This window comes from Archocentrus centrarchus, chromosome 16 (genome assembly GCF_007364275.1).
Source record: "Archocentrus centrarchus isolate MPI-CPG fArcCen1 chromosome 16, fArcCen1, whole genome shotgun sequence".
Classification (NCBI taxonomy): domain Eukaryota; kingdom Metazoa; phylum Chordata; class Actinopteri; order Cichliformes; family Cichlidae; genus Archocentrus; species Archocentrus centrarchus.
The window spans coordinates 26,968,332-26,995,905 of record NC_044361.1 but is presented as its reverse complement, the minus strand read 5'-3'; the positions used below and the strand labels follow the sequence as shown (position 1 = coordinate 26,995,905).

General features: G+C 41.5%; 2 protein-coding genes across 3 annotated transcripts; one reads left to right on the top strand and one right to left on the bottom strand.

The window, feature by feature from the left end:
- Positions 1 to 141: 141 nt before the first annotated feature.
- Positions 142 to 14,775, bottom strand: usp5 (ubiquitin specific peptidase 5 (isopeptidase T)). 2 transcript variants are annotated; one of them, XM_030749698.1, is made up of 20 exons: positions 14,486 to 14,775; positions 13,811 to 13,939; positions 13,646 to 13,712; positions 13,416 to 13,543; positions 11,546 to 11,691; positions 11,047 to 11,231; positions 10,807 to 10,901; positions 8,882 to 9,075; positions 8,608 to 8,679; positions 7,739 to 7,826; positions 7,455 to 7,580; positions 7,225 to 7,378; positions 6,883 to 7,045; positions 6,710 to 6,798; positions 5,246 to 5,431; positions 4,793 to 4,936; positions 4,557 to 4,699; positions 1,808 to 1,958; positions 1,545 to 1,629; positions 142 to 848 (listed from the first exon to the last, which is right to left on the bottom strand). In XM_030749698.1, the coding sequence occupies exons 1-20, from the start codon at positions 14,591 to 14,593 to the stop codon at positions 755 to 757; spliced, it is 2,547 nt and encodes an 848-aa protein (XP_030605558.1). In that variant the 5' UTR covers positions 14,594 to 14,775; the 3' UTR covers positions 142 to 754. The 2 variants fall into 2 exon arrangements, with proteins under 2 accessions (XP_030605558.1, XP_030605559.1); XM_030749699.1 differs by having other exon boundaries at positions 5,303 to 5,431; positions 14,486 to 14,772.
- A 516-nt stretch (positions 14,776 to 15,291) lies between these two features.
- p3h3 (prolyl 3-hydroxylase 3) lies at positions 15,292 to 27,194 on the top strand. The gene is made up of 16 exons (XM_030749700.1): positions 15,292 to 15,610; positions 17,962 to 18,146; positions 18,375 to 18,533; positions 20,532 to 20,724; positions 20,809 to 20,940; positions 21,045 to 21,187; positions 21,377 to 21,466; positions 21,558 to 21,610; positions 21,699 to 21,778; positions 24,000 to 24,127; positions 24,204 to 24,299; positions 24,371 to 24,521; positions 24,679 to 24,796; positions 25,594 to 25,669; positions 25,751 to 25,891; positions 26,681 to 27,194. The coding sequence occupies exons 1-16, from the start codon at positions 15,316 to 15,318 to the stop codon at positions 26,846 to 26,848; spliced, it is 2,208 nt and encodes a 735-aa protein (XP_030605560.1). The 5' UTR covers positions 15,292 to 15,315; the 3' UTR covers positions 26,849 to 27,194.
- Positions 27,195 to 27,574: the final 380 nt, after the last annotated feature.

Here is a 27,574-nt window from a genome sequence, read left to right as displayed (position 1 = left end):
CAGAAGTAACAAAGCATTTCTTTTCAAAAATAAAAACAAAATAAAACAAGAATCACCCAGATATCACCCTCACCAAACTGAAGGAAAACAAGCTGATTTGGTGTTTTATTCTTTTTGAAACACACATCTGTTGTTTTTCTATTTCATTTACTGACATTTTCTCTTATTGTGGATGCTGAACTTTTTTCTTTTTTCCCCCCATTTCCTCACTAACAGTTAGAGGAGGAGGTTCCATCAGGCTGAAGTGGTGACACCAAACTGAAATCGTCCGATAAAGGAAGGGGACCAGAAGCGGCAGTGACTACTGATGGCAGTGGAAATCAATAGTCAGGGTTAACATAAACAGAGACTCAGCAAAGTCGCTCTAATGTTTGGGACTTGTTCCCTGAAGCAGGTTTTCTGAAATCATCTGCGAGTAAAATCTGAACGGATGTCTTAACAGATCTCAGGTGGTTCTCAGTTTTACTCAGCAAGGCCCAGATAACAAAGTGAACCTGCTCTCTGAACAGACCCGTGCTTTGTGATCAGAGGATTTAAAGAAAAATATCACCCCAACACCTCATCTGTACATCTGCACCAATTTATTGAAGCGTGTAATACGTAATCTGAGAGACTTATTTACACTTTTGTCAGTTGTGAAGCGTGCCAGGACTTTTTATAAGAGCTCGGTGAAGTGCAGCTATGAATTCTGTCATTTGTGTTTGTTAGCGTTCACATATCTTCTCCTTCACCTAAAGTGTAACGCTGCTTTGTCTCATTCAGCCACCCTGCGGTAGAAGTAGAGGTATCCCAGGTCTTTGGGAGGCTTCTCTGAAGCACACACCTTCTGATCGTTGAAGATCACCCATCTGTGACGCACAAAGAGAAAACACATTTCACAAAGGTCTGTTTAACATAAAATTTAAAATTGATCTATTTTCATTATTCAGAATGAAATAAACCTTTTCCCTCCAGGCATGTTGGTGACAGGTGGATATAAACCTTTTAAAGCTTCAGTTCTTTGTCAGATTAAAAACACTTTGTGCAGATCGGCAGCCATGAGATAATTTTTGTTCAGAGCAGACATGGAGTATGGTGCCCCCTGCTGAAGAGCTGATTTATTTCTTTTCAATAACAGCTCTTAACAGAAATTCACCCTGTATTTAAAAAAGAATTAAATACAGGTCAGGGAGAAGGAAGCACATAATAGAAAGTTTGTAAAGAACAAATCTGTTTTGTGTGCTTGTTTGTTAGGGTGGGGTTGAACACAGTTAACTGCATGTTTATTTTTGACTAAAACTCAAATATTCCTAAACAAACAAACAAACAAACAAACAAAAAAAAAGGTGGGGGGGGGGGGGGGTATTTTGAAATTACATTTTAATTGGAGAACTGGACCTGAACAGGTTTAATATGTTCGTAATATGATATTGTTTAAGGAGAAACACGAGTTGCTGTTGATCGAGGGATTCTTGAGCCCATGAGACAAATCTGTGACGGTGCTTCCGATGGGAAAAGTTGGGATTCACCATTTTAAAGCTCATAACATGTCCAAAAATACTTACTGCTGGTCCTTCTTGATGTGAGCAACATAATGGCCGCACATGGTGCTCGTCCCCATGTGACTGATGAATGCAAACAACTCGTATTCTGGATAAACAAGAGAAAAAGAAATACAACTGTAATTATGAAACAGAAGTAGATGGAGGGATGTAAGACCTTAAAAAGAACGTTTCATGTTTCTGATTTGCAGAATTTGCCAATTTGTGGAAGCACGCTCTGATATAAAGATCATTCCTCCTCGCTCCACCCTCTCCTACGGACTCACTTCCTGGTCCGTCTCTGACACGAGGTCCAGGTGGAGGATCCCTGCCGCCCTCGCTCTCTGCTGCTGAGCGACCTCCTTCAGACACATCCATGGACTCCAGGTCATCCAGGTGAGAGAAGATCCAGTCCACTGCCCGGTCCAGGATGTTACTCTGTGTGACAAACACCAGTTAAGAGTCACCAAATGAAGATAATAAGCATAGGAGTCTCTGCTGATTGTAATACTGTAATTGGAAGAGTCTAACTATTAGAGGGCCAAAGACAAGACCATACAAGACCATCGGGGGACAGGAGCAGCACAGAATTCATATCTAACCCATGCTGTTATGTAGTAGCTCTGGGGACAGCTAGCTGTTTTGGTTGCCTTCATTCTGAGTCTTCAACCATCTCTTGAATCTCTAATGTGTGCCAAACACCAGTTACACCACTTCAGCTAGTGAGCTAAGCTATATGAGGTTATGTCAGCACTACATCGCTGTTTGCAAGAATCTTTTAGAAATCACTGCCCAGGGAGGAAGCTCTCTTCCCAACCGTTCAAGGCGTTCCAGTGAAATATACAGTGCCTTGCGAAAGTATTCGGCCCCCTTGAACTTTTCAACCTTTTGCCACCGAATACTTTCGCAAGGCACTGTACCCCAAGTACCACCCCAGGCCACATGGAAGATACCACTTCAAGCTGCAGCCCTGGTGCAGCATATTGGCAGCAGAGGTCTAATGGTCAAATGCTGTTGACTTGAAGACAACAGCATCACCGGGCAGGACCCCGAGCAATCAAGCAGCCCTTTTTATAGACCGTAAAAGCTTTTTCTAACTGGGCAGGAGCCTAGAAAAGGTGGACTAGCCAATTATGTGGCAAGGACATTTATTCTTCCATAGACAGTACAGCAGTAGTCAAACGTGGTTTTTGTTTTATTAAAAACACGTTTAAAGAAATTGCAGATGGGGAAGTGTTTTCACTGACTGGATGGTAGCTAATGAGGAAACAGCAGCACAGGAAATGTTTTTTTTTTACCTTGATCATCGGGGTGGAGAGTTTGAGGGTGACTCAAACTGACACCTCAAACTCCTTATGTAACAAGTTTAATTGCGTAAAGGTGACCATCTGATTACTGAGTGTCAAAACACTTTCTAAATATACTGTAGATCCTGACCTGCAGCACAAACCAAACTTTCATGCAGGGGTGAATCTAAAGGGGGGCATGGGGTATACTATTTATTTCAAGGCTTTAGTAACAGTATTTACAGATTTAGTCTAATATAAACTATAAATAACAAATTTAAAAAACACTGTATTAATATAAAAATAAATGTATTAAAAATAAAAACATAAGATTTTTTTCTCCTTTTCTCACAGGCCAGTAAAAATATAAATCAGCCAGTAAAACTCCAAGGCACTGATCAGAGGCTGTTGAGTTTTCTACTGAATTATCATCATTAATTATTAACATCTGCACCATCAGAACGCCTGTTTTCTGCAGCAGGAAACGCTGCATCGAAGTAAAGGGCAGATCTCAGTTCTGAGGATCCTGATATGGTCACTTTTTGTCATTGCAGCCACCACATGCTCCTTTAACCCTTTAACAGCAGCTATCGTCGCTGATGCACCTGCTACCAGCCCTTACTCGCTGTGAACAGCTGGTTAACGCAGAGCGTATGAAACATCTGATCAAACAGTTTGAATTACCATAATTACGCGACCGTTTGTCCTATCAGAAAAATTCAAATGGTTTCCGAAAGCTGAATAATTGCGCTTCACACCCAACATACGGTTATTATGGTAATTACTGCTGGAGGTCCGCGAACGGCAGCACTTTTGAAGTTGGTGGGCTTATGGTAAAGAAAGGGTTAAAGGCTAACAGCCCCCCGCCCCCCACCTACCTCACCCACCTCACCCAGAGACAATACTGTCAGAAATCTTTGCCTCCTATTAATGTGAGCCAGCCTTCCAAGAAGACAGTAAATTTTGTGCCTTGGTTTACGTTGTATGTATACCTTACTGTGTTTGACATTACTGTACTTGTTTTTAAATGTGATTTTAATATTCTACTTGATTTCTAAAATAATCACTAGCTCCAGCCCTACAACCCTAAGCATCATTTTGTTTTACATAAAATCTTGCAACTTTAAGAGAAACTTATGGTCATTTTGCAATCTTTATTCTTGGAGTAGTTCTGGATTATTCACAATTCAAAATAATGCTTATTTGTACTAAACTGGGCCTTGGTGCAGCCCTCAGTTCATCATCCCTTGAAACAAGCCATTTTAGCCCTTTCTTTAATCTAACTTTCTTCTGATTAATTAAAGAAAAAGCAGGTGCTGTGTGTTACTGTAACATCGTTTGGGAGTTATGTTCTCGCAAGATTGTGTGGAGGGGCGCGTTAGTTCTGTGGTTGTTGGAAAAATGGCGGCACAAATAAATCTCTGGGAAAACTAAACATCGTGTTTTTGGAGTTTTCACTGTGTGCCTGAGACATTTAGGATATCCCCTCTGTATGACATCATACAGAACCAAGAGTAGAAAAAAATGCCAGGAAAGTGAGTGTTTAGAGTCTGAAGACAGCACTTTTGACTCAGCGTCATTACTTGTACATAAGTTGACCTCATTATTTGAATCTCTGGCCATGTTTCATACCAGTATCCATCATTTTAAGAGACAGAAGATAAGGAAAAGCACAACAGGTCTCTAAGGAAAACATTGGTATACTGGGGTGTACTGTCGGTTCTCAAAGTCCACGAAATTTGATTCTCACCGTTGCTCGAAGTGCTTTGGTCGCCTGGTCTCGGCTGAAGCCCATGGAGACGATGGTTGCCAGGTGTTCCTCAGATAGGCTCTCTGTGGGTGTGGTTCCAGGTCCAGAGCTGCAGCCCGGCAACACCAAGGGGGCAGAAAAGTCTGCAACCAATCACAAGAGGAAAACATGAAAACTGACAAGCGTGGTGAGACACTCATGTTGACTTTCTGGTAAATCACAGCTGGTCTACACACCTGGATCATCCATATGGCTCATGATCCAGTTCATGGCAGCATCTATTCCAGTGTTTCCCGTGTAATACACCGCTTTCCTGCAGGCCTCCAGTGGGAAACCCATTTCACATAACTGGGACACAGTGGAGTCATCGAGGACTGGAGCTGAGAGAGTTTTAACAACAGCTGAATTACTTGTTTGCCATTTTTGTTACAATGCCAGAAAAGTTACAAATGAAAAATATGAACATAAAATATAACTAACTTGTACGCTTAAAAAAAAAAAAAACAAAAAAAAAAAAAAAAAAAAAAAAAAAACTTGCTTAACTTTGAAATGTAAATCAACTTCAAATGATATACAAAAAACAAAAAAGGCAACTGAAGGACGCAGAAAAGGCAGAAAAAGAAAAGGAAACAAAGTTGGCCAAATGAGAGTCAGAGGAAGGAGGGAAAGAGCAGAAATGACAGACTGACACAGCAGTGGGGAGTAGAGCGAGTCGTCCTCCTCGTTGCCATGGGAACCCAGGATACCTTTAACCTCCACATCTGGGGTCATGAGTGGGGGTGGGGCCACCTCTGGGAGAAGCTCCTCCCCTGGCTGCTGGCCGGTTGCACGTAGTGCGCTCAGGTCCAGAGTATCGGGAACATCGATGCTCACGTCTGCACATGAGAAAATGTAGTGCACATGAGTATTATAAATCACTCAAATATAATTCAAACGTCAACTTCCTGTCATTATCTTTGACCTTCACGACACCACACCGTACATTGAGATGTCCTGTTCTGATATTTTTAAAAACATAAAGATATATAAGGATAATGGGTTTTTTGTGGGGTTATATTATTTATTTAACCCCACAAAAAACCCATTATCCTTATCCTTTTATATATATATATATATATATATATATATATATATATAAATTTTTCCACAATCAGGCACGTCATTTGCCAGCTATAGTAACACATTTCACTAATCTAAATATTTTGAGTGTTTCTGCAGAAAACGCTTTAAATGTTACTAATCCACCAAAAAGATATTTTATTTTATCAGATTTACTTTTAAACTTAAGTATGGAAGTAAAAAAGAAAATAAGCAAAAACCTCTGACTATTGTGCTCCCTCAACCCAAGCGATCTTATTCATAAGTCACAGGAAGAGTTGGACTGACGGATTGGTTCTGCATCAGCAGTAACGCAGGCTTTTGTACTGAACTGTCACGGAGAAGGGAGAGCAACAATCATGTGATGTTTTTCCATAAGGTGGCTGGGCTCAACCTAAGAGCTAAGCTGAGGAGCTCAGACATCTCGAGATGCAGGAACAGCAGCTCTACTTCAAGCTTGCTCCAAAGGCCCAGCTGAGGTGGTTAGGAACTGGTTAGGAAGCCTCTGGGCACCCCATTTGGAGGGTTTCCAGAGACATCCAGCTACAGTAGGAGGAGACCCCAGGGTAGACCTAGAACTGGCTGGTGGGATTATATATAATTTGGACTGGGAACAGGAATACTCTGCTTAGCCTGATTATTTTGCACAAGAGGAAGATGGATGGATTAATTGATGAAACAATAAATAAATAAACCGCCTTTGAAATCTGAAGGCTGCAACTTTCTTACCTTATTTGTAGCACCATTCTAGGCTTGTTATATATAATGTTATGTGATGCTCAGTTGATCCATTTTTTTTTCACAAGTAAAATGACAATTCAAAATGCTCACTTTTATGTGAGCCTGAAGCAAAAAAAAAAAAAATCTGAATTGACAAAGTTGATACCCGTTATCCCTTACTGGGGTTTTAGGATATGAGACAGCTAACTCAAAGAAAGTCTGTCTATGATAAACTTAATTCATAGTACAACGCTCTGACCTGCACATGTTTCTATACAGAAATACTTTTTTTTTTCTTTTTCCCATCACAAACATCTAATCATATTTTTGCTCACCCAGTTTTTTGGGCACCCAATCAAGACCAAAGGTGAACTTCTTAATCTGGATAACCAGGTGGTCGGGGAAAGAGGCAAAGCGGGTCGTTCTGATAAATGAGAGAAAAGCTGTCATTACTAAACACAATCCAATTAACTGCTTTCATTATGAGTGTGGCCACCTCTCTTCATACTTGGTAGCAGTAGTTTTTGCTTGCACAGCCGAGCTCCAGAAGTCTGTGAGGATCTCTGGTTCACTGAGAGCCGCCATGCAAGCTGTGAAGGGGATTTGTGCGCGCACTGTTGGGGCTGAGGTGTCCCCCTCCTCACGGCGGCGCTCTGCCTCCTGAAGCTCTTCTGTTATCAGAAATAACAATAAAATGCTCAAGTCTACATACTCAAAAATAACAAAATATTGCACATGAAGATAAGTTGTATTATTTCTTGTTGATGACAAAAACTGGTGCTATAATAAAAACAGCTCATTTGTTCAGAAGTTGAACTGGAGATTCCCCCCACCACCATCAGCTGCTCACCTGTGTTGGTAGCCTGGTCCATGGGCACAGGCAGCTGGACAATGTAATCCACCCGCTGTGTATATTTAGCTTTCTGTGACTGCTGACACACAATATGCTCCTCCACCAGGAACCTGAAGGCTTCAGACGGGTTGGGCCCAGAGCGACAGTTCCTCTGAGAGAGAAGTTAAAATTGGATATTTAAAAAACAAAAACAAAACAAAAGAGAAAGAGCGCGAGTGGAACTTTACCTCCACCATGTTTATGAAGTGCAATAAAAACTCCTGAGCATCCTGTTGTCGATTGGTGGAGAACTCCGGGTGGCCCCGACCGACAAGTGCTTTGAACATTTGCGGTGCTATTCCGATTTGGTCTCCCTGAAAGCAAAGCCGGAGCAGAGGCATTTCTCAATGGTGGGAGCTAATATTAGTTGGACTATATTCTCACTCAATTCTGAGAGAAAATCCCAGCATAAGGTACAGCTATTTATTGAAACCTAGACTTGTGAATCCACTGTGACTGACTGTCGTCTTACCCTGGGTTCAGATGCACCGTTTTCCTCTCCTGGGTCTGGTGCTGGTTTGGAATAGTCTCCTGACAACAAACCGTAACCGAGCTTGGCTCTGCGATAAGCGAACAAAGCTGACATTACTGCACATCCAACAGGATCCTAGAGTCTCACACAGGAGGAGGATTTGGATATAGGCCTAGATGTATTTTTGTATTTCAAATAACACTGAAAAGTCTAATCATGAAGACGATTTCTGTCATCTCTGCTGAAAATGGCAAGGTTTTTGCACAGCTATTTAAAACCAGGGATTGCTTAGAATAAGACTGGTAGATATGAGTTTAAAAAAAACATTTAAAAAAATAAATAAATAGTACAAAATTCGGTCAGTAGACTCCATTTTATTTTAATCAAACTGAGCTGTGTTGAACTTCTGTTTTCACAGTAGCCTAAAAAAAAAAAATTTAAATAAAATAAGCCAAGTTCTTTAGCTCTGTTTTCCTGCAGTGCTATTGACATAATAGACAGGTGTCGATATAAGTCTGCCTAAAAATAGCGCCTATCCATAGAGCATTTTACACATTAAAAGACGATTATCACACTTGAAAATGCAGCTGCCTGGAAAGGAGACAATTAGATTTGTGGCTGACAGCTGGCACACTGTAAATGTACCTGTGTTCATTTATGTAACTGTTTTCTTTCATTTTACAGTGTGTGACAGGAATATATCAAAAGACGGTCATATCTGTACATATGAAAAAAATATGTATGGAAACTAAGCTAGCACTAAAACACATCTAACATTTTAAAAAGGTCCTCCTGCAGTACAAATGATGGGTGTTTTAGGACATTTAAAATGAATAGAAAAGCTTGTATTTAAAAATGAGGAGACTCACACTTGGGTTTTGAAGTCCTGGGTTGGGTCGCTTGGTGCTTCGTCAATGATCTTGTCAATATTTGACACATACCTAAAAGACAGACAAATGGGACTGAAAGAAAATCTTTATATTCTATCTTAAATATTAAAGCAAGATAATGAGATAACATTTCACTTTTGCAGGAATATTGACTTAAAAGCAATATTTTTAATTTCAGTTTGCCATAAGGAATAACATGAGAGACACAGCTGGATGGGGGTTGTTAAAAAAAAGGGGGGGGGGGGGTACTGACTTGCTCTGGAAGTCTGGGATGGTGAAGAGCACTTGCATGACAGAATTGAGGTAGCAACTGTTTCCCAGGTTCTTCATGCCAGTCAGGCCGGGGCCAAACAGGGGTCGCAGGGTGGTCCCCGACTCCTGGATCACCTCCCATTCTCCTACACGCTGGTTCACAGCGATCTCCAACTCTGTCATCGTCCGCTCAGTCTGAAAGCAGAAAAGTCAATCTAGTAAGTATCGTGACTGCAGTAATGTGCATCATGGACTCGTGGTTGTACTCACACTACCCGGACTACAGTGTGCATGTATCTGGCTTCAGGACTTTTCGGGCAGAGAGGGATGTTAATCTGAGTGGTAAGAAATGTGTAGGGACTGCACTGTTTGTGAATGAAACCTTGTGTAATCCTAAATGTGTTACTGTGATCGAACACTTCTGTAGCCTAAATAATGAGGGACACATTCATGTTACTAGTCAAGGACGGCAGCACTTGTTCCTACAACTACTGTTTGAATTCAGTTTGAATCACTACACTGTTTAGATTCCTCCATCAGCTGACGCAGAGGTCATCCAACTTATTGTGGCTATGACTAATACAGTCAAAAAAAGTTTTTCACAGGACTCTTTGCAGTCCTATGAAGTTAATCAAGTGCATTTGATTAGCAGCCAAGTGCTGCTAATCAAATGCACTTGATTAACTGATCACCCGTAAGTGTGCCCACCTCTAAAAAAAAAAAAAAAAAAAAAAAAAAATCTGAGGTTTTGAAAGTTTGCTGGTCTGTAGCATTCAGTTGTGTTTTAACAAAATGCCACAATCTTTCAGCAAGTGGGCACCCCAGTAAATTCACTCCACAATCAGACTGCACAAAGATCAGAGAAATGGCAAAAAACAGCAAGATCTCAAACTTTACAGGGCTCAGTTCCATCCATCCATCCATCCATCTGAAACTGGATCATGCAACAGGACAATGACATTGTTGAGTCAATGACAACAATAACATTTGACACTGTTTGGTTTATGATGCAGTATTTTACCCTAAGATGATTTTCTTCTCGGGAAGACAACAGTCTTATCTTAACTTGTACGTAGACTTTTTATTTGTCTTTTTTTCCTATGGTATGGTGTAAGAAAGTGAAATTATTAATAGAAAAAGTTTTGAGAATGATAAGCTAGATTAGGCACTATGAAGCAGTAATGACAGGAGGCAGGCAGACAAACTATAAAAATATACCACTAAGTGCTGCATGCTGTCTTCTACTTTACTAAAGCATTATTATTTTGCTCCGTCTGTGCAACATCATTAAGTGTATACAGAAAGACATTAGCAAGAAACGAAATAACAGTACACAGTGAGAGGTACAGACATCTTAGACTTTGACAATAATATCATCTGCGCGCTGCATAAAAGGGGAAGCAGGTGGCCAAGAAATAAATGACAGCAGGGTTTCAGAGAGGAAACAGGTGTTTCAGAAAATGAAACAAGGGGAAGTAGGCAGATATGATAAGCAGTAATAATTATATTAAAGTATTTTGTTATAGCAAGTACAAACTATTATCAAGTTAACAAAAATCCCAACAATAATAACAGAAACCCAGAAGGGGGTCAGATGTTCAATAACAGGAATATGTTTTCAGCTCTGTAATACTGCGACTTTATTTTAGACCTTCGGTTTTGTAATACCAAGGAATCAATGGCTATCTAAGAAGCAGAAGTAAACACCATCATTGTCTGGATGTCTGCCAAGAGAAAAAAGTCCAATATGTCTAAATTGGCAACACTCCAATCATAAAGCAGCAGACTGATCAATATTTCTGTCCACAAGAACTTGATCCAATGCATAACATTAAAAACCTGGAAGAAATTTGACAGCCCACAAACTTGCAATGGTCAATAAGTGAACAACAAAACAAAAATAAAATCAGAAGAAACAAAACTTGCCTTCTCCATGGTCATCATGTCAATGCCGAAATGAGCTAGGTGCTCTGGTAACTTGGAATCAAGCACCATGTCATCCTCGTCATAAGAATACACATCTGGAAAAAAACAAAACAGCTCAAGGACAAAGCTACTGACAAATGCAAATTCTATATATACATTTCAACATGTTTTATTAACAGAGACCAACCAGAGTCATGCAGATTGTGTCCTCGAGATTACCAAATCATCTTTTCTGCTTACCGGCTCCATCAGGTGTGATGGTTCCAAGTTTGACAGCAAGTGGGTATCCTGTATCCTGGTAGTGGAGAAGGGCATGGTTGTTGCCTCCAGAGCCATCAAAGTACCTGCGACCACACAGCACTTTGCCATCCGTCAGGTTCATCCAAAGATTCTCCTGGAGGTCACACACCTCACACCGCCAGCCACTATGATAGCGAAAAGAGAAAGCCTCCAATAAACACATATTCTGAAATAAAGATAAAAGACCATTATAAAGTCTGAATAATAAAACAGGACGACAGTCTCCATCTTATACTTCATTACTGAAAAGGGAACAAGATCAATAATGAATCAGTGACTCCTAAATGAAGAAAGGTATTATCTTCACTGAAATGAATACACCTGTGGAAATACTATAAGATTTGTTGTATATATAGACAGTCAGTACATCTGAACAGAATATGTGAGCAAGGTATTTTTTGTTTGTTTGTTTTTTTAAATAAGACAGTGGTGACCTCACCTCGGTGGGATCTTGACTCCATTGTCAAGCTGTTTAAGGTCAGCGGCATGCTTTGACTCCTGTCTCACCTCTCCATCCCACTGCTGAACTTGCAGGGTATGAGACACTGAGTCAGCTGTCATGATACCCGCCATAGACAGGGACACCTAAGGGGACAGTAGATAAATCAAAAGGCACAATTTAGAGCTGTGAAGTGACCACTTCCTTCAATAAAGCTGCTGAGAGGCCAGGTTTGGCTCTTTACTGAGAAAACCCAGTGTGAAATCCACTCCTAAGCACACACATTTATTAAAAACAACAAAAAAAGTAAACATTACACCGGAACCAGGACGAAAACGTGTACATGACCTTAAACAGCAGATATAGCACTATGCATCCTCTCTGCACAAGCAACCAGGTAAGTAACATAAAACCACAATCCTCATGCCAATTACCAGAAATTATGTCACCATGGTAACAAATGTAGCTCAAAACAATAAACTAAAGAGCAGATCAACAATACTCAAAGAATAAACATTTTGCTACCAACAAGCTGACTAAAATTTGATAAAACTTTAAGTCTGATGCACACGTGAACTCTGGAAAATGTTGGGCGAGTCAAGCCTGGACATTCTCTGAAGTGAGACAGGCAACTTGAGATAGTCTGCTCTGGATGTGTTCTCACTTCTGGAAATACTCTGTGAGGGTTAGGCAAGATAGCTGCCCAGGCAGATCATGCAGACTGCAGGACATGCCCACTCTCTCACTGTGAATTCTCTGGACAATTATTGTACTATCTGCACACAGGAGGAGCCAGAGATCTCACAGAATTTGCACCAGGGAGCTGGCGTGTTCAAAAACGGTTTATTGTTGAATTTGACTGTGCCACAGTTGAGTTCTCAGATCCAAGTTGACCAGAAAATGAGATGAAAACATCTTGTTTAATAAACCATATGATGTCATCTATGCCTATATGCATGTCACTCAAGTTCTACTATTAAAGAAGTATTTGTAGACAGTCACAATATAATCTGTTGAAAAAGATCACAACAAGTCTTTGTGCCATGCCTCTACATCAATGAAAGCAAAATTTGTTTTGTTTTGTTTTTTTAATACCATGAGAATGTAGGGCTGTTTAGATATGGCAAAAAATATACATAAATCATAATTTTGGCCAATAACAGACAGATCATTTAGCAAAATTGCTAACAGACTTTAGGGTGGCTCGAGCTCAGGCGGCAGAGCAGGTCATCTAATAACTGAAAGGTTGGTGGTTCAGTCCCTGGCTGCTCCAGTCTGCTTGCCAAAGCATCCTTGGGCAAGATATTGAACCCCAAGTTGCCCTCCAATGCATTCAATGGAGTGTGAATGTGTGAGTATTAGATAGAACGCACTTAGGTGAGAAAAAAAAAAGGTGCTTGTATGAATGGATTTGAGTGCTCCAAGTGCTCAAGCAGAGAAGAAACGTGCTTAACTTTTATATAGGAATCAGTACATTAAAAAAAAAAAAAAAAAAAGAAAAAAGTGTTTTTAATGGAATTTTATTTGACTGAAAAAATTAGATACATTTGAACTTAAAATAGTAAAAAGTAAAAAGAGCGCATCACTGTGAAACAGAATGTGGCATCATAATCATTTATCTCCATTATCTTGTTTTAATAGTCACTGGAAGCTAAAACTAGAACTGAAATTAAAATTTGACTAATTGCAGGCTGATATTTGTTACTGTGAAACTGTGCAAGATGTTCGTTTGATGTTGGATATAGCATACAAAGATATAACAGGGAATTTTCCAATGATTTTTAATAATGACGTATATCTTATCATCTGCTGCCATTGTGACAACTTGGAAAGAACCTTAACAGGCCTGAAGACAAACAAGATCTCTCACCCTCTCTCTCACGACATCAGGCATGGTGGCCAGGTCCTCGGATGTCACTTCCTGTCTGTCTGGCAAAATTATCACTTTTACATCCTCCTCATATTGCTCCTGCTCCACATCAAACCCTCCTTCGATGCCTGAAGAGAACAAAAACACCAAGGGGTAAGCGTATGTCCCTGTCATAAAAGTGGGCACGTGTATAGTTGGCATTTTCATAACAACTTTATTCATGCACTTACCTATAGCCAGTCTGGTGGGCTTTTTCTTAGGTGGGTGTCCAGAGCCAGAGTTACCATCATCTTCCTTCTGTTGGCATAATTAGGTAAACAGACATGGAAAAGGATGGTGCTGATAAGAGTCAATTGTAATTTAGATCACCATGCTTAAAACATAAAGTGTCCCACCTTGGCCTTACGAGTCCGGGTGATGTGCAAATAAGCCCTCTGACCACTGCGAGCATGGTGTCTGTCCACATACTGACTCCCAAAACCCAGGAAACTGTTCATGCACACATACAGGCCTCCTTCACTCTCCTGTAAAGAAAGCACAGACAGTGTTTAACACTTACTGCTCTCTCTTTATCTCTCATGACACGAGCCTAGCAAATTAAAGTTGGATACAATTTATGAGTCTTAACCATATCACAGCATCCATATCACATGCTACAATCAAAGCAACTAGCACTCCTGTCAGTTTGCTAGCATCTGCTGCAACATTGGATTGGTGTTACAATCCACACACAAAAAAAAGGAGTCTGTTAAGAGTGACACACTCTGATAGAAGTTACACTGAAATCACGAACAGTCCCGCAACAGTTAGTTTGACAGCTTATCAGTTAAACCCACACAGCTAGCTAACAAGCTACAACCGCTAAGTTTCCATTACAGTGCATTATTAGCTTAGCTTAGCCTGCTAGTTAGTTGAAACGGTGAAAATCTAGAAAAATAGAGCGTTAAAAAGTGGGGCAGCACAGGCAAAACATTACGCTAGACTGGAGAATAAAAAGAGAAGGGAATAAACAGCACAACAACACTGTTTATTAGCTGACGTTTTAATTTAAGAAAGGAACGATGGCTCACCGGTGAGGAAAATGACAAGGCGCATTCGTCTTTGTGGACGCGGTCCCCGGGTTTCGGGACCCGAATTGTGGACAAAACCGACATCAAAAGCTCACCAACATCCGCCATGGTGAAGCTCACTATTTCCGCCTTTCAGTAGGACACCTGCTCTGAGTTTGGACACCCAGCCTCTTGATACCCTGGCTTGGAAGCGCGTCCGTTGTCTGGATCGTCTTGTGCTGCCTGTTTTTGCCTGAATGAATCATGAGACGCTGCCTTGTGTTGAGGGAAGGCCGTGAAGAAGTCCCGCACAGAGTGGCTCCGGTTCATTACCGTAATGAACAGGATATAGGTACCCGTTCTCATTTTTGTACTACAATGTATTTGCCATTCCCATTGTATCTACCAGTTCTGAGTCATCACATGAAAATATGAGTATGGAGCGATTAATTATTGGAAGTATTTCTTCGCTAGATGACCAGTAAATGTTAGTTTAACTTCAAACTACTAAAGCTTTTTTTTACTTGTATATTTACGGTAACGTCAGTGGAGCCTGTCGGGATCCTCTCGGGTGATGCGCAAATACTGTATCTCGAAACAAGTTTTAATCAAGTCAAAATTTATAAGTACGTTAAATTTAACTTGACAAACTCAAACAAACCCAATAGAAGGCTTTAATAAACGTACAGTGTTGGATTCAATGCACGAAATTCATTAAAAAAATACATAAAAGAGTGACACAAAAGCCTATACTTTCTCTCAAAAGGAGGAAACTTTGTGGGTAGTTCTCTCTTTGGAGTCCCTCCTCTGCTCCCACCTTCGTCTCCTCCACTGGTTTTGCCTCTTGGACCATGGCGCTGCAAACGGGACGTTTCGTTGCATACGTGGCGTTTGATTTTGTTATTCTCTCACTGTTTGGTTTTACCTCAACGGCCTGGGCAAGCGGCAGTCCTAATGTTATGTCACTCCTGCAGCCGTATGATTTTCTGTATTACAGCGGGGTACGCGCATATTTTAATAAGGAGTGGGGCAAGGCTGCAGAGCTGCTGGAGAAATCTATTACGACCAAGGAATCACTGTTCAGGGTCCGCAGGCAGTGTCATGATGACTGCATGGCAGCAGGGAGAGAAGTGCTAAAGAAACTGGGTAAGTTATAAGGTTATAGAAATTATCAGATAGTTAATTACTGCTATTATGATGATCTGTCTGATCAGTGGGTTTGAATGATACAGTAAAATATCGTCAGCAACATGTTAATTACGTTAATTAGTTTCATCACTTTGTCAGAGTAAGAATATGTATTCAAAAAACTGTGACTTACACAGTGGTCTAAATACAGTACTAGTCAAGCCCGATTTTGGACTTATTGATTGACACGTGACTTGCTCACGGCAAGCAAGCTTCAAAGACAACAGAGATATTATTATTATTAATAATATTAATAATAATAATAATCCATCCATCCATTTTCTTCCGCTTCTTAGACTGCTGCCCCCACCAGGTCGCAGGGACAGCAGCCTAAGCGGAGAAGCCCAGACCTCCCTCTCCTCAGCCGCCTACACCAGCTCATCTGGGGGGACCCCAAGGCATTCCCAGGCCAGCCTAGTGACATAATCTCTCCAGCGTGTCCTGGGTCTACCCCGGGGCTTCCTTTTGGTAGAACATGCACAGAACACCTCACTCAATAGGTGCCCAGGAGGCATCCTAGATGCCCAAACCACCTCAACTGGCTCCTTTCAATGTGGAGGAGCAGCGGTTCTACTTTGAGCCCCTCCCAAATGGCTGTGCTCCTCACCCTATCTCTAAGGTAGAGGCCAGCCACCCTTTGAAGGAAGCTCATTTCTGCCGTTTGTATTCGTGATCTTCTGTGAATCACCACCTTATTGTGGTGGAGGGGTTTGTGTGCCCCAGTGATCCCAGGAGCTATGTTGCCCAGGGGCTTGTCCCCCTGGTAGGGTCTCCCATGGCAAATTGGTCCTGGGTGAGGGGCCAGACATAGATCAATTCAGAAGACCCCTATGAAAGTATTACCAAGGGAACTGCTGACCCTGCCCGGGATAGGGTTACCAGGGCCCCACCCTGGAGCCAGGCCTGGGGAAGGAGTTCGAGGGAGAGCGTCTGGTGGCTGGGCATTAGTCTGTGGTGCCTGACCGGGTGTAACCCAAAAAGAAGGCATGGGCCCGCCCTCGTGTAGGCCAACCACCCGCTGGGTGGGGTGCAATGTGTGTCGGGTGATGGTCAAGGGTGGAGGCCCTGGCAGAACGATCCCCGGCTATTGAGACAAATAATAATAATAATAATAATAATAATAAAATTAATAGATTCCAATTAATATTAAGCAAATAAACCATGCTGATACCTTGCTTTTGAGACAAGGATCATTTATGCACCAGTATATTAGCTGAATAATATTGGTACAGACCAATAGTGGCCCTGCTGACTTTTTTCCATGTGAATGGCCATTATTTATCTTCTGTGGTAGTTTTGGATGGGCTAAATGTTTCAAAACTGTGTAATGAAGAGCTTAAAGGCTTTTAATCAGGTCAGGTATTTTTTTGTAAAAGCAATTTAATTGCTTCCATGGAACAAAGTGGGAAATAAAGAATAAAAAACAAGCAAAGACTGACAAAGATATCAGTGTCTGCATCAGCTATCAGCGAGTCTTTTTATTTTAAACATAGGTATTAATGTCATCTCATAATTTAACCAGTATAATTATTCTTGTAACTTCTCACAATTTGCATAATTGCACAAGCTGCACAACATGCTCTGGAGAGAAGATGAATGAAAGTCAGTAGAAGCATGACAGAATGCATGTGTGTGTGAATGAGAGGGAGGCAGGAGTAGAGATAGTGAAGGTAGATGAGTTTAAATACCTGGGGTCAACATCCAAAGCAATGGACAGTGCACAAGAGAGGTGAAGAAGAGAGTGCAGGTGGGGTGGAGTGGGTGGAGACGTGTTAGAGAGGTTAGAGAAGCAAGGCTGAGATGGTTTGGATATGTGCAATGGAGGGATAGTGGATATATTGGACAAAGGCAGGAGGAAAAGGAGACCCTAAAGGAGATTCGTGGATGTAGAGAAGGAGGACAATGCAGAGAGTTCGTGTGACAGAAGAGGGTGGAGGACAGGGTGGAGGCAGATGATAGGCTGTGGCGACCCTTAAAAATAGCAGATAAAGAAGAAGATTAGGCCCATCATGTAAGGCAGACAGACACCTTTGAGTCTGTTAATTATTAGTTTGAAACTGGATGGTATGATGTGACTGGCAGCTTCACCCTCACTTCTCAGTGTCTAAATTTGTAGCTAAAAAACAATGTGACCTCAAGAGCTGAAGGCAAGTACCATGCAAAATGAAAAAAGTGTGAATTGTCTTGGTTTTTGTTTTGTTGTGGATTGTTTGTAGTTTTAAACTCAAGCAGCATCAACTAAACGCCTCAGTCTGAAAATGCATTTATCAGACTGTTTATCCTCTTTTCAATGGTGTGTGTGTTATTAGACTCTGAAGAAGGGAGTATGTGGGATCTCTGGGCCTTGGACTGGGTGCAGCAGAGAGCTGAGTGTTTGAGGTACTGCATTGGACACTCTGTCACACCTGTTGGACAGCTTCCTGTTTCTAATGACATAGAGTATGAGTTTGGCACTCGCAACCCCTATAACTTTCTGCAAGTCACCTACTACAAGGTAAGTCATTCTTTACACAGCCATAAGGGTCTGCTGCATAATAAAACTCCTACATTGTCATTACTTCTACCAGTATTGTGTTCCAAATTGTCATTTAGAGGAAAACACCTGTCAGTATGTGCTGCAGCCATAATTATAGTTCAGCTCACAGCTGCATAAATAATCATATCAACACCCATACTGGTCTGTGACAAACTTCATTCAGTCTCTCTTCTTCCTCCACATCAGTTGGAAAAGTTGCAGAGGGCTGCGTCGGCAGCTCATACCTACTTCGTTGCCAACCCCACTCACCTGGAGATGAGAAACAACATTGAGAAGTACAGGCGGATGGCAGGTGTGACCGAGGAAGATTTTCAGGACAGAGAGATTCACAATGAGAAACACTGGGTGAGGAGGGAAGAGTAAAAGGATGTACAGTATAAAGGGGAGGGAACTGGGTTGCACTGGGGTCATTCCATACCAAAATCTGTCCAATCTGAATAAATTCACCACCTGACCCGTCAAAGACCAGCTCATCTTTCAGCATTTTGGAGCCCTCATAACTTCATAAGCAGAGGGGATAGACACATGACATTTCTAGGCCTTAAAAACACTTAAGCTCTGTTACGGCTGCGTGCCAGTTTGTCTTTTTATTAGTGCTGTGTAGATGGGCTCGCTCGCTCTTCTCTCTCTGCAGCTCTCTGCAGTCTCCTCCCAATTAAGGCCACCGGATAAAAGGAGGCGGGGTAGGAGGTGGCACGGGTTGAGTGAAGAGAGTGGTGACAAGGGCAGTTAGCACCCGGTGTTGCTCGTGAGGATACTTTGGCACTCCAGTGGTGGAGAGTGACCTGTCTGTGGGCTGACCTCAGACGTGCTCTGGGGTTCTGGAGGATTCTGGTTTTTTTTGGCTTTAGTTGACCGTGTTTGGTGTGTGTTTACTCCCCTGGCAGACAGATGTCGTCTCCTGTTTGGAGATTGTTTTGTGTTGTGGTTAGTTTGTGGTACTTTTCTTGCAAATAAACATTACTTATCTTATCCACAATTTTGTGTTCTGGGTTTGTTTGCCTGATCATATGTTACTCCCTTGTGCCCTAGGCCCATGGGACATAACACTCTGTTTACACCTACTCCAGGTGTCGCAGTCCAAAGCCAAAATCTTGTGGGAGGCACTCCCTGATTTTTCAAGTTGATTTAGCATAATGATCCCCCTGAGCAGCCACAGTGGCTAACTGTAATCTTTCTTCTTTTGTATTCAGAAATCATGTGCAGCGCTAGTGAAGCGTGTTGGTTAGCTGCTTCATCGTCATATAATGGTGACGGTAAAGGAGTTTGGAGACAGTATGGAAGCCTGTTTGTGCTTTGAGCATCCTTGATTTCAAACTTTAGTTTTCTCTACTATTTTTGATCTTTGTCAGCACTAGCTGAACATTTTGCCACATACTAGTCCTTCTTTTGCAGCTGCTAGTACTGCTGTTGTCCAGTTTTTGCACTTGTTAACTAGTTAATGAGAGCCAACGTGCTGACGGGTTAATGAGTTAAAGGCTTTGAACAAACGTGCGTGAAATCTTTCTTCCTGTTAGGTCTTTTCTTTAACTAACTGAGCTTCACTAAGCACTAACTAGTCCTATAACAGTCCTTGTTGTGATGTGAGTGCACAACTCAAACAATAATAAAGGACATTCAAACAATTATTTTAGAGAGGTAATTGTGGAGAGTTAGCCATGGCCTGAGGGACTAAATTTCTCTCTCTCTCTCTCACCTTCACTTGTCTGTTATCCAGTGGTGTGATCCAGATGTGAGGCCTCTGCCTGGGAATCTCATTGTGTCTATTCAGACATGCGTGTTATAACATGATTAGGTGTAAACGGTCCCTGTAATGACACGCACACGTCTCAAAATTAAAAATGAACTTCGCCATCAGCAGCTTTATCTTTGGGTGACGCTTAATAAGAACGACTGTAATGACATTTAAACTGTAATGAACTGTTAAACTTTAGTTAATGGTTATTTTACAGTTAGCAAATAACAACATGATGACTAGCAATGTTTGCTCATTTGTTAATAATCAGTGTGTAAACCATCTATAATTCTGTAGATTCTACAAGTATTTAACTTATTGTTAAGATGTTTCAACTGATATTTTCAATAGTTTAAAAGTTAGTGTGTGTTTTCTATTGGCATCAATACACATTTTCCAGTAAATGTGTGGTCATTAAAAGTAAATGTTATAATTTCTTAAGCGCTGTGGTACAAAACAAAATATAATTCATTTATTTGTTTTTAAACTTAAAAAGCAAATTGTAAATAAACGTAAATTATAGCATATAAAAATAACAGTTTATTAATGATGGTTATTGGGAAGTGTTATCCCATTGTGTTATTCTCTGCCTTTGCCATTAAACTCAGGTCCTGTACGATGCTGCACTGCAGCACGAGGCCACCGCTGAATGGGAGCAAGCTGCAGAGACATGGAAAGCTTGTGTGAATGAAACTCTGCGGCAGACAGAGGAGTGCAGGGTGCAGTGTGAGGTCGCCTCCCAACGGCTGCCCGAGGACAGGGGAGTGGACAGCTTTGACGGCGTGTTTGAAAAGGCAGCAGGTAAGAAACAGGCCAGCATTCTGAGCCGGAGAGAAAGAAACCAGAAGGAGCCAGTTTTCACCACTTTTTAATTATTCTGTCTAGCTCTCTCCCTCTCCCTGCTCTCATGCCGGCAGTCATGTGTGACTCATGTGGCTACGCGACCTGGAAGGATTTCAGCTCAGGAGGACTTCCTGCCCACACAGCTTGAGCATCTGCACATTGCACAGTTTAAAGGTCAGAGTTTTGAGGTCAATCTGAAGACCACACATGTGATTTTATTATTTATCTGAAGATTTAAGCACTACTTTGCCTTACTTTGCATTCTCATTTCCTGGCAGCTGGTGACATAAGCGGAGCACTGAAGACACTTCGTGCTCTCCTGCTGTTTTACCCCTCTGACAAGGACTCCTTAGACAACCTGCAGCTTTACCATGAAACACTAGGGGGAGACACAGATTCACAGAGCACCCAGGCTCCTCAGGTACCTCTCGGTGTTCATTATATTAAAATGACCACTGTGGTGACAAGGTGTAAAAAGTTATAAATCTAAATAAAATAATCCAAATGATTTTTGTCTCTTCTCTTGTTCTGTTGTTTCAAGCATGTTTAGGTTTCAAATCCATCTTTCATGTCATGTTTGATCACAGGTTTGTGTGTGTTTGTCCTACAGGAGATTGTCACATACGTCAAGCGCGCCTTGCAGGAGAAGAAACTGCTGTATTTTGGTATGGAAAGCCTCGACTTCAGTTTCACTGACCCAGTAAGTACTGATGCTAAATATGCACTGCTTTGAGAAGAGAGACAGCCGTAAAATATTGATTTGCTGAAGTTATTAATCATCTTCTGTGTAGGATCTTTGGACTCCAGAAGATGTTGTACCTGAATCGTTGAGGGAGATCTGGAGGTAAGAAACAGAAAGAAAAAAAATCTGTCATTAGTGGAAACTAATGAAAGAGAAAATAAACTCAGTATCTTTTGTGTTTTACTGTCAGCACTGAAAAAGAGAAAATGAATGAGAAAACAAAAGAGGGAGAGCAGCAAGAGGAAGTGGATGACAGTGGGTTTTTTGCAGGTAAGAGAAGGTACTTTTCCTTATGCTAATGTGTGTGTCTTCGTAGCCGCTCTCTTCCTCTGAGGGAATCATGGGAGGAGCTCCTTCTCTCTTTAATTGCACCTCAAAGAGCCAAAAGCAAGGAAACATAGGGGTATCCTGCATGGATATACCTATTTATCCAGCATGTATCCATTACAGCACATTCAAATGATGAATAAAGGCTGCACATCCACATCTAACTATAGACTTTGTTGTGTTGTGTGTAAGCATCAACAGGTTATATAAACAGATCACACTTACATTCTCTTATATGTTTTAAATCTAACACGTTAGACATTCTTACACAGATCTGTGATCATTTTTAATCGAACAATAGTAAAAACCAAAAGAAATAACACTTTTTCTAGTAGATTTAAATAAAGTAGAAGACTAATATTAACAGCATTAATAATAATACTAAAAATCATCTGTGATAAGCAATTTAAGTTAAGTATTTTATAGGCCTCTAAGAGAAATTCTGTGGATATTTGGTTTGACAAGTGAAACAGCTGTGCAGCACATCATGAGTAACTGATGCCAGTAAAGACTCAGGCGAGCAGATGTCCCTCTTTATGTGGACTGCACAGCATTTTTATCCCTTGTCCACCATCTCCGCATTTTGACTTTCTCTGCACGTTTCTAAAGTCTTAAAACAGTGAAGGCTTTTTATTATAGTCAAGATTGCTTTGCTGCTTGCTGCTTTAGAGCCTCTCTTCACACAACTTCTGAACTAGAATTTATAATTATGGATCTGGTCAGCTGGTCTCTCAACGCCATTGTTTTGATCAAATTTTCACCATGAGGAGATTGGGGGAAGGAGAACCCTATTCCCTCTTATCAATTGACATTCCAGCTGGCTACGTTATGGATTCCTGTGTGGTGTGGAAGATGACGTGCCTGGCCGTATTGTCAATGGAATACACACACATTCGGCTTATTGACACTGGGGTTTCTCTGAATTGGACCGGGAGATACCTGGTTTGTCGTTGCAATTCAGGAAGTCTAGGCAGCTGTCTGGCCTTGGTAAGGCTGCTTATGACGGGATCGCGGGAAGGGTACAGACTCAAACTCAGACTCTGTATATCTGGAGCTGATTCTGAGGGGTAAGATCTTGGAGATGTACGTATCTGTTTCTGCACGGCAAAGAAACAAACCAAGAAGATTCGGATGAATTGGATTTTTCGCCACAGAGAGGTGCCAGTAAGACTGAAGGCTGTCAACAATTTAATCAGTACAGTCTGTACCAAAACAAGTCGTAGAATCAGGAATTTGACTCCCTGGTGGCCTTGGACTGCCGCTTATCAAATTGTCTCCGGGATGTTTGTAAACAGATGCTCTAGGCCCCCGCCGTCCTGTCTTCTTCTGACCTGTGTTGGACTGATCTCCCTGACCTAGCTGCTGATGAACTCTACATCTTATCAGAACTGTTAGCTGAGGAGGGAGTTTGAGTCAGCCCCACAGTAGCCCGACTCCCCCCCTCTTGCTCCCCTGTCCATCCCTCCCCACCCTAGTGCTCCCATGCTATATGTTTCTGCTCTGTCGCAGAGGTTTTTGTAACCTTATACTGTGTATGTGAGTATGTATACAAAGTATGAGATGATTTTTTTCCTCACTCATCCCTATATGTTTTCATTATTGTTTCTGTCTTTTTAATGGCAGCGCCTCCAGAAGGGGGGGCAGCATGGCCACAGTTCACCTATCTCCCCATGTTTGTTCTGTTTGTCTTCTTGGATGGGTGTTCTGTTAACTGTAATTTCCCCATTGTGGGATCAATAAAGTATCATCATCATCATCATCATTAGTTTCTTTGCCCGTCAGGGAGGGTCACCAAAAAGTCACAAGCTTGGTGGGTTTTGGTGAACAATGATGGAAACTATTACAAAGAAACTAAAGCAGCAGTATATACTGAGAAATGTTTTTTTCTCTTTTGCTTGAGTTACTTTTCATTTTCACGCAAAGAAAAATGAGGTGTGAAGTGACACAGTATATGTGTATTTCATAAATTGTTAAAAACTGGAAACCTGAAGATGGTTACCAGACAGAACAGCAGCTGACGTCACAGTGAAGTAAAAGAGTATACAGCGGTATATGAAGACTATCACAAAAGGTCATGAGAACAAACTTTAGCTTCCTTTTATCCTTGTTGCATTTACTTAGCATGAGAGTTGGAAATGTTGCATTCAAATTGTCCTCTCTGCAGGGGGTCCGGTCCCTCGGGTGGGCGTGACCATCACAATGGATGATGAGATGCTGAACGGGACCAATCGAGTCGTCCTCGATGGAGTCATGACAGAGAAGGAGTGTGACAGAATACTGCAGTTAGCATCAGTAAGTTAAAACAATCGTTATTTTAAAAATCACACGTGAAAGCCCCTAACGTACACATTTCTGTCATCTTTCTTAGGTCGCAGCGTCTCTTGGAGATGGGTATCGAGGACGACGGTCTCCACACACTCCCCATGAGACGTTTGAAGGTCTGACGGTCCTCAGGGCGGTGAAGGTGGGTGAAAATGAGAAAAATTAGATGCTCTCAGCAGCATCTCTTGACCCTCACTGCTGCTTCTCCCTCAGTTGGCTCAGGACGGCCTGGTGAACCAATCAGACGCCAAGCTATTACATGAGCTGGGCGAAAGAGCACGAACCCTGCTGCACTCGTACTTCAGGAGCCCCTCGGGACTTTTCATCACTTTCACACACCTGGTCTGCCGCACTGCTGTCACAGGTAATACCAACAGCACTGCCAGCTAGGATAAATGGAATAAGTCTTCTAATATGGAACTAAATCATCCACTCTATTCTCCTTACTTCATTTCTTAAAGTTAAATTCGTTGTTGTACTAAGTGAAATTGGTCTTCATCCTTCTCTTATTCTTAAATCAGGTGACCAGAAGGGCAGGTTGGACCTGTCTCATCCTGTCCATGTTGACAACTGTCTCCTTGAGCCGGAGACCAAGCAGTGTTGGAAGGAACCACCAGCTTTCATACACAGAGACCTCAGGTACTTTAAAAAACACCTCCTCAGTGAGTGATAATGAATTTGTGCTTACGCTTCCTCCGTATATCCTCAAGTCATTTTATTGCAGCAAATATCCATGAACAGAATCTGTCAGTATTTCTTTGTTGTTAAAATGTCACTTAGATATTATTAACTTATAATAGTGAGTGAAAGTTACATGCCATCTTATGCCCAAAGAAAACTGTCACAGGCTTTGATCCTGAAGCCTTCTGTAGTCCAGAGATTTCTGTGTTCCCCACTTGCAAGTTTTTGAAAAACTTCTTTGGCAACTGAAGCTTTTTGAGCAATGTGGCATGTCCTGGAACATGTTTTTTTTTTTTTTCTCCATTTCACAGCCATAAGCTACATTTGGGAGTGTTAAAATACTGTATTAGAAAATGACTTTGACAGAGAAGGAATCACAGATAGAAGATGAGCCTGGCATCAAAATGAAGGTTAAAATGAGATCTTTCATATGCCATAACTTATTTTGACCAGCTACCTATCTCACCTGGTGATTTGGTCCTTAAAAACTGTACTGAAAATGCACTTCTTGAAGTTTTCTCAGTAACTTATCAGTAAAACATCCAGGATACCAGTGTATCCTACAAGTTAGATTTTTCATTTTCTTTCCCCATATGCTGTTAAAAGCAGATTAGTAGAGATTAGTAGGACTATATAATAATGCAACAGCGAAATGTATTAATCAGTGACTGTATGTGCATTTAGTCTCAGATGTCAGCCTAATTCTTAGACAGCTGCTTACTTTAATAACTGAGTGACAGACATCTGTCTCACAGTGCCATCCTCTACCTGAATGACAACTTTGATGGTGGAGAGTTGTTCTTCACTAACAGAGATGCCAAAACAGTAACAGTAAGTTAGTTTAATTTTGTTATTTTTAAACTTAAACGAATACGTTGTTGGTCCTGGCAAACTTCCCCTCTGTGTCTTCAGGCTCGAGTGAAACCCAGCTGTGGTCGACTGGTTGGCTTCTCCTCGGGTCCGGTGAATCCTCACGGCGTTACTGCAGTGACCAGAGGCCGGCGGTGTGCCCTGGCCCTGTGGTTCACGAAGGAGAAGCTCTACAGGGACATGGTGAGCGTTATGACAACGCCGAGCCATGACCTTCTCATCCTCCTCAGGCCTGGCTGGTCACCTGCAGGCGTGTGGTTGCTGATGTCATGATACCGGTGTTGGATAACATGAGCAGCTGGAGCACAATGCAAATCTGGTGGCTGTTTGCATGTTTTCCCATTTACTGTGCCTGGTCTGTGGTGATACCATGACATTGTCTTTTAGGCTTATCATAAAGCCAATCATTTTTCATAGCCACATCAGTTTATAAACCAAAAGGCATTTAGTTCTTTTAATAAGGTGTGAATTCATGTGGTGAGGGAGCGTGTCCTCATCAGTAGTAATGACAGAGATGTTAAGCAGCTGCTCTGAAGAGTTGCTGTTGAGTCAAAACGGTTATTGAAATGGTTCAGTTTACATACATTTTTAGCATCACGTAGATCGTCTGACTCATATTTTTGTAAAAGAAAATAGAAATTTACAAAGAGGAGATAAACTGCTAAGATGAGCGGGAGGGTGGCGGGAGTGGGGGTTCTGCTCCAGCCTTACACATTCTGCTTGGTTACATTTTGATAAAGGTTCGGGTTATACAAGCAAAGTTTAGTTTAGTTAGTTTATTGTACACTGTTTGCCCTGTTGGCTGCTGTTGGGCAAATTAAGCTGTGGAAAGGTTCGCTTTGACAGCACATTTGTCCTGAAAGTTAGAGTTACAGTTACTCTAACTGGAATAAATGTTCCTTCCAAACCTTTTTATACCATTGTGACTGCAGGAAGTCAATATTTCAGCTGTGTTTTGCATCTTTCCCTCAGGAGCGAGAGGAGGCAGAGGCTGTGTGGGCTGCAGATGGGCAGAGCGTGGTGAAAACCGACGAGGAGCCGGAGGGCGGTGCCGCCGCTAGCCGTAACGCTCGGAGCCAAGCGACAAAGGAGAAGAAACGAGAGAGAGTCAGGGTGACGGGGGGCAGGGATGAGCTGTGACGACCAGAGCGAGCCTGACACAACAAACCCAAACTCCATCCCCGTGATTATTTACCCACACATTCACTCATTTCATGTTGCTGCCTGTTGATACAAAGTTTGCATGTGTGTATATACTGTATTCATACTGTCTATGATGACTGTAAATGAGGGAAATAATGTCCTGTCTTCTCTCTAATGTCAATCTGTACTTTTGTTGCAAAAACTTTGCTGACTGATCACTGATTTAAAAACCAAAGAGAATAAAAATAAGTCATAAATGTGACTATTTACCATTTTTGCTGCTAAAAGCATGCAGGTGCTGAACAGAGAGAGCATTTGATGAAGTGGCAATAAGGCTGTGTAATCTATTAAGCGATTACCTCACACCCTCTTTGACTGCCTGCTGATAAAAAAAAATAAAAAAAATTAAAACATAAAAAACTAGAGCACTAATATGTTTTAGTCCGTTTTAATGTTTTGGTTAGAAGCATGTGATAAGCAGCTACACAGTAGCAGGAAACTGTAAAAGCAGTGACAGTGTCCAGAAACTATAATTTGAGGCAGTAAAAAAGGAGAAAAAAGGACCAGAGAGACAGCGAAAGGTGTGGAGGGAGGGGAAAAAAAGATAGAAATAGAGAGATTACTGTTAATCCCTCATAAATGAGTGCATTTGTTTATGAAGCTTAGAAACATCTCCCATTTAGAATATGGAATAGTAATCCTGGAGAGATGATTTAATCATTG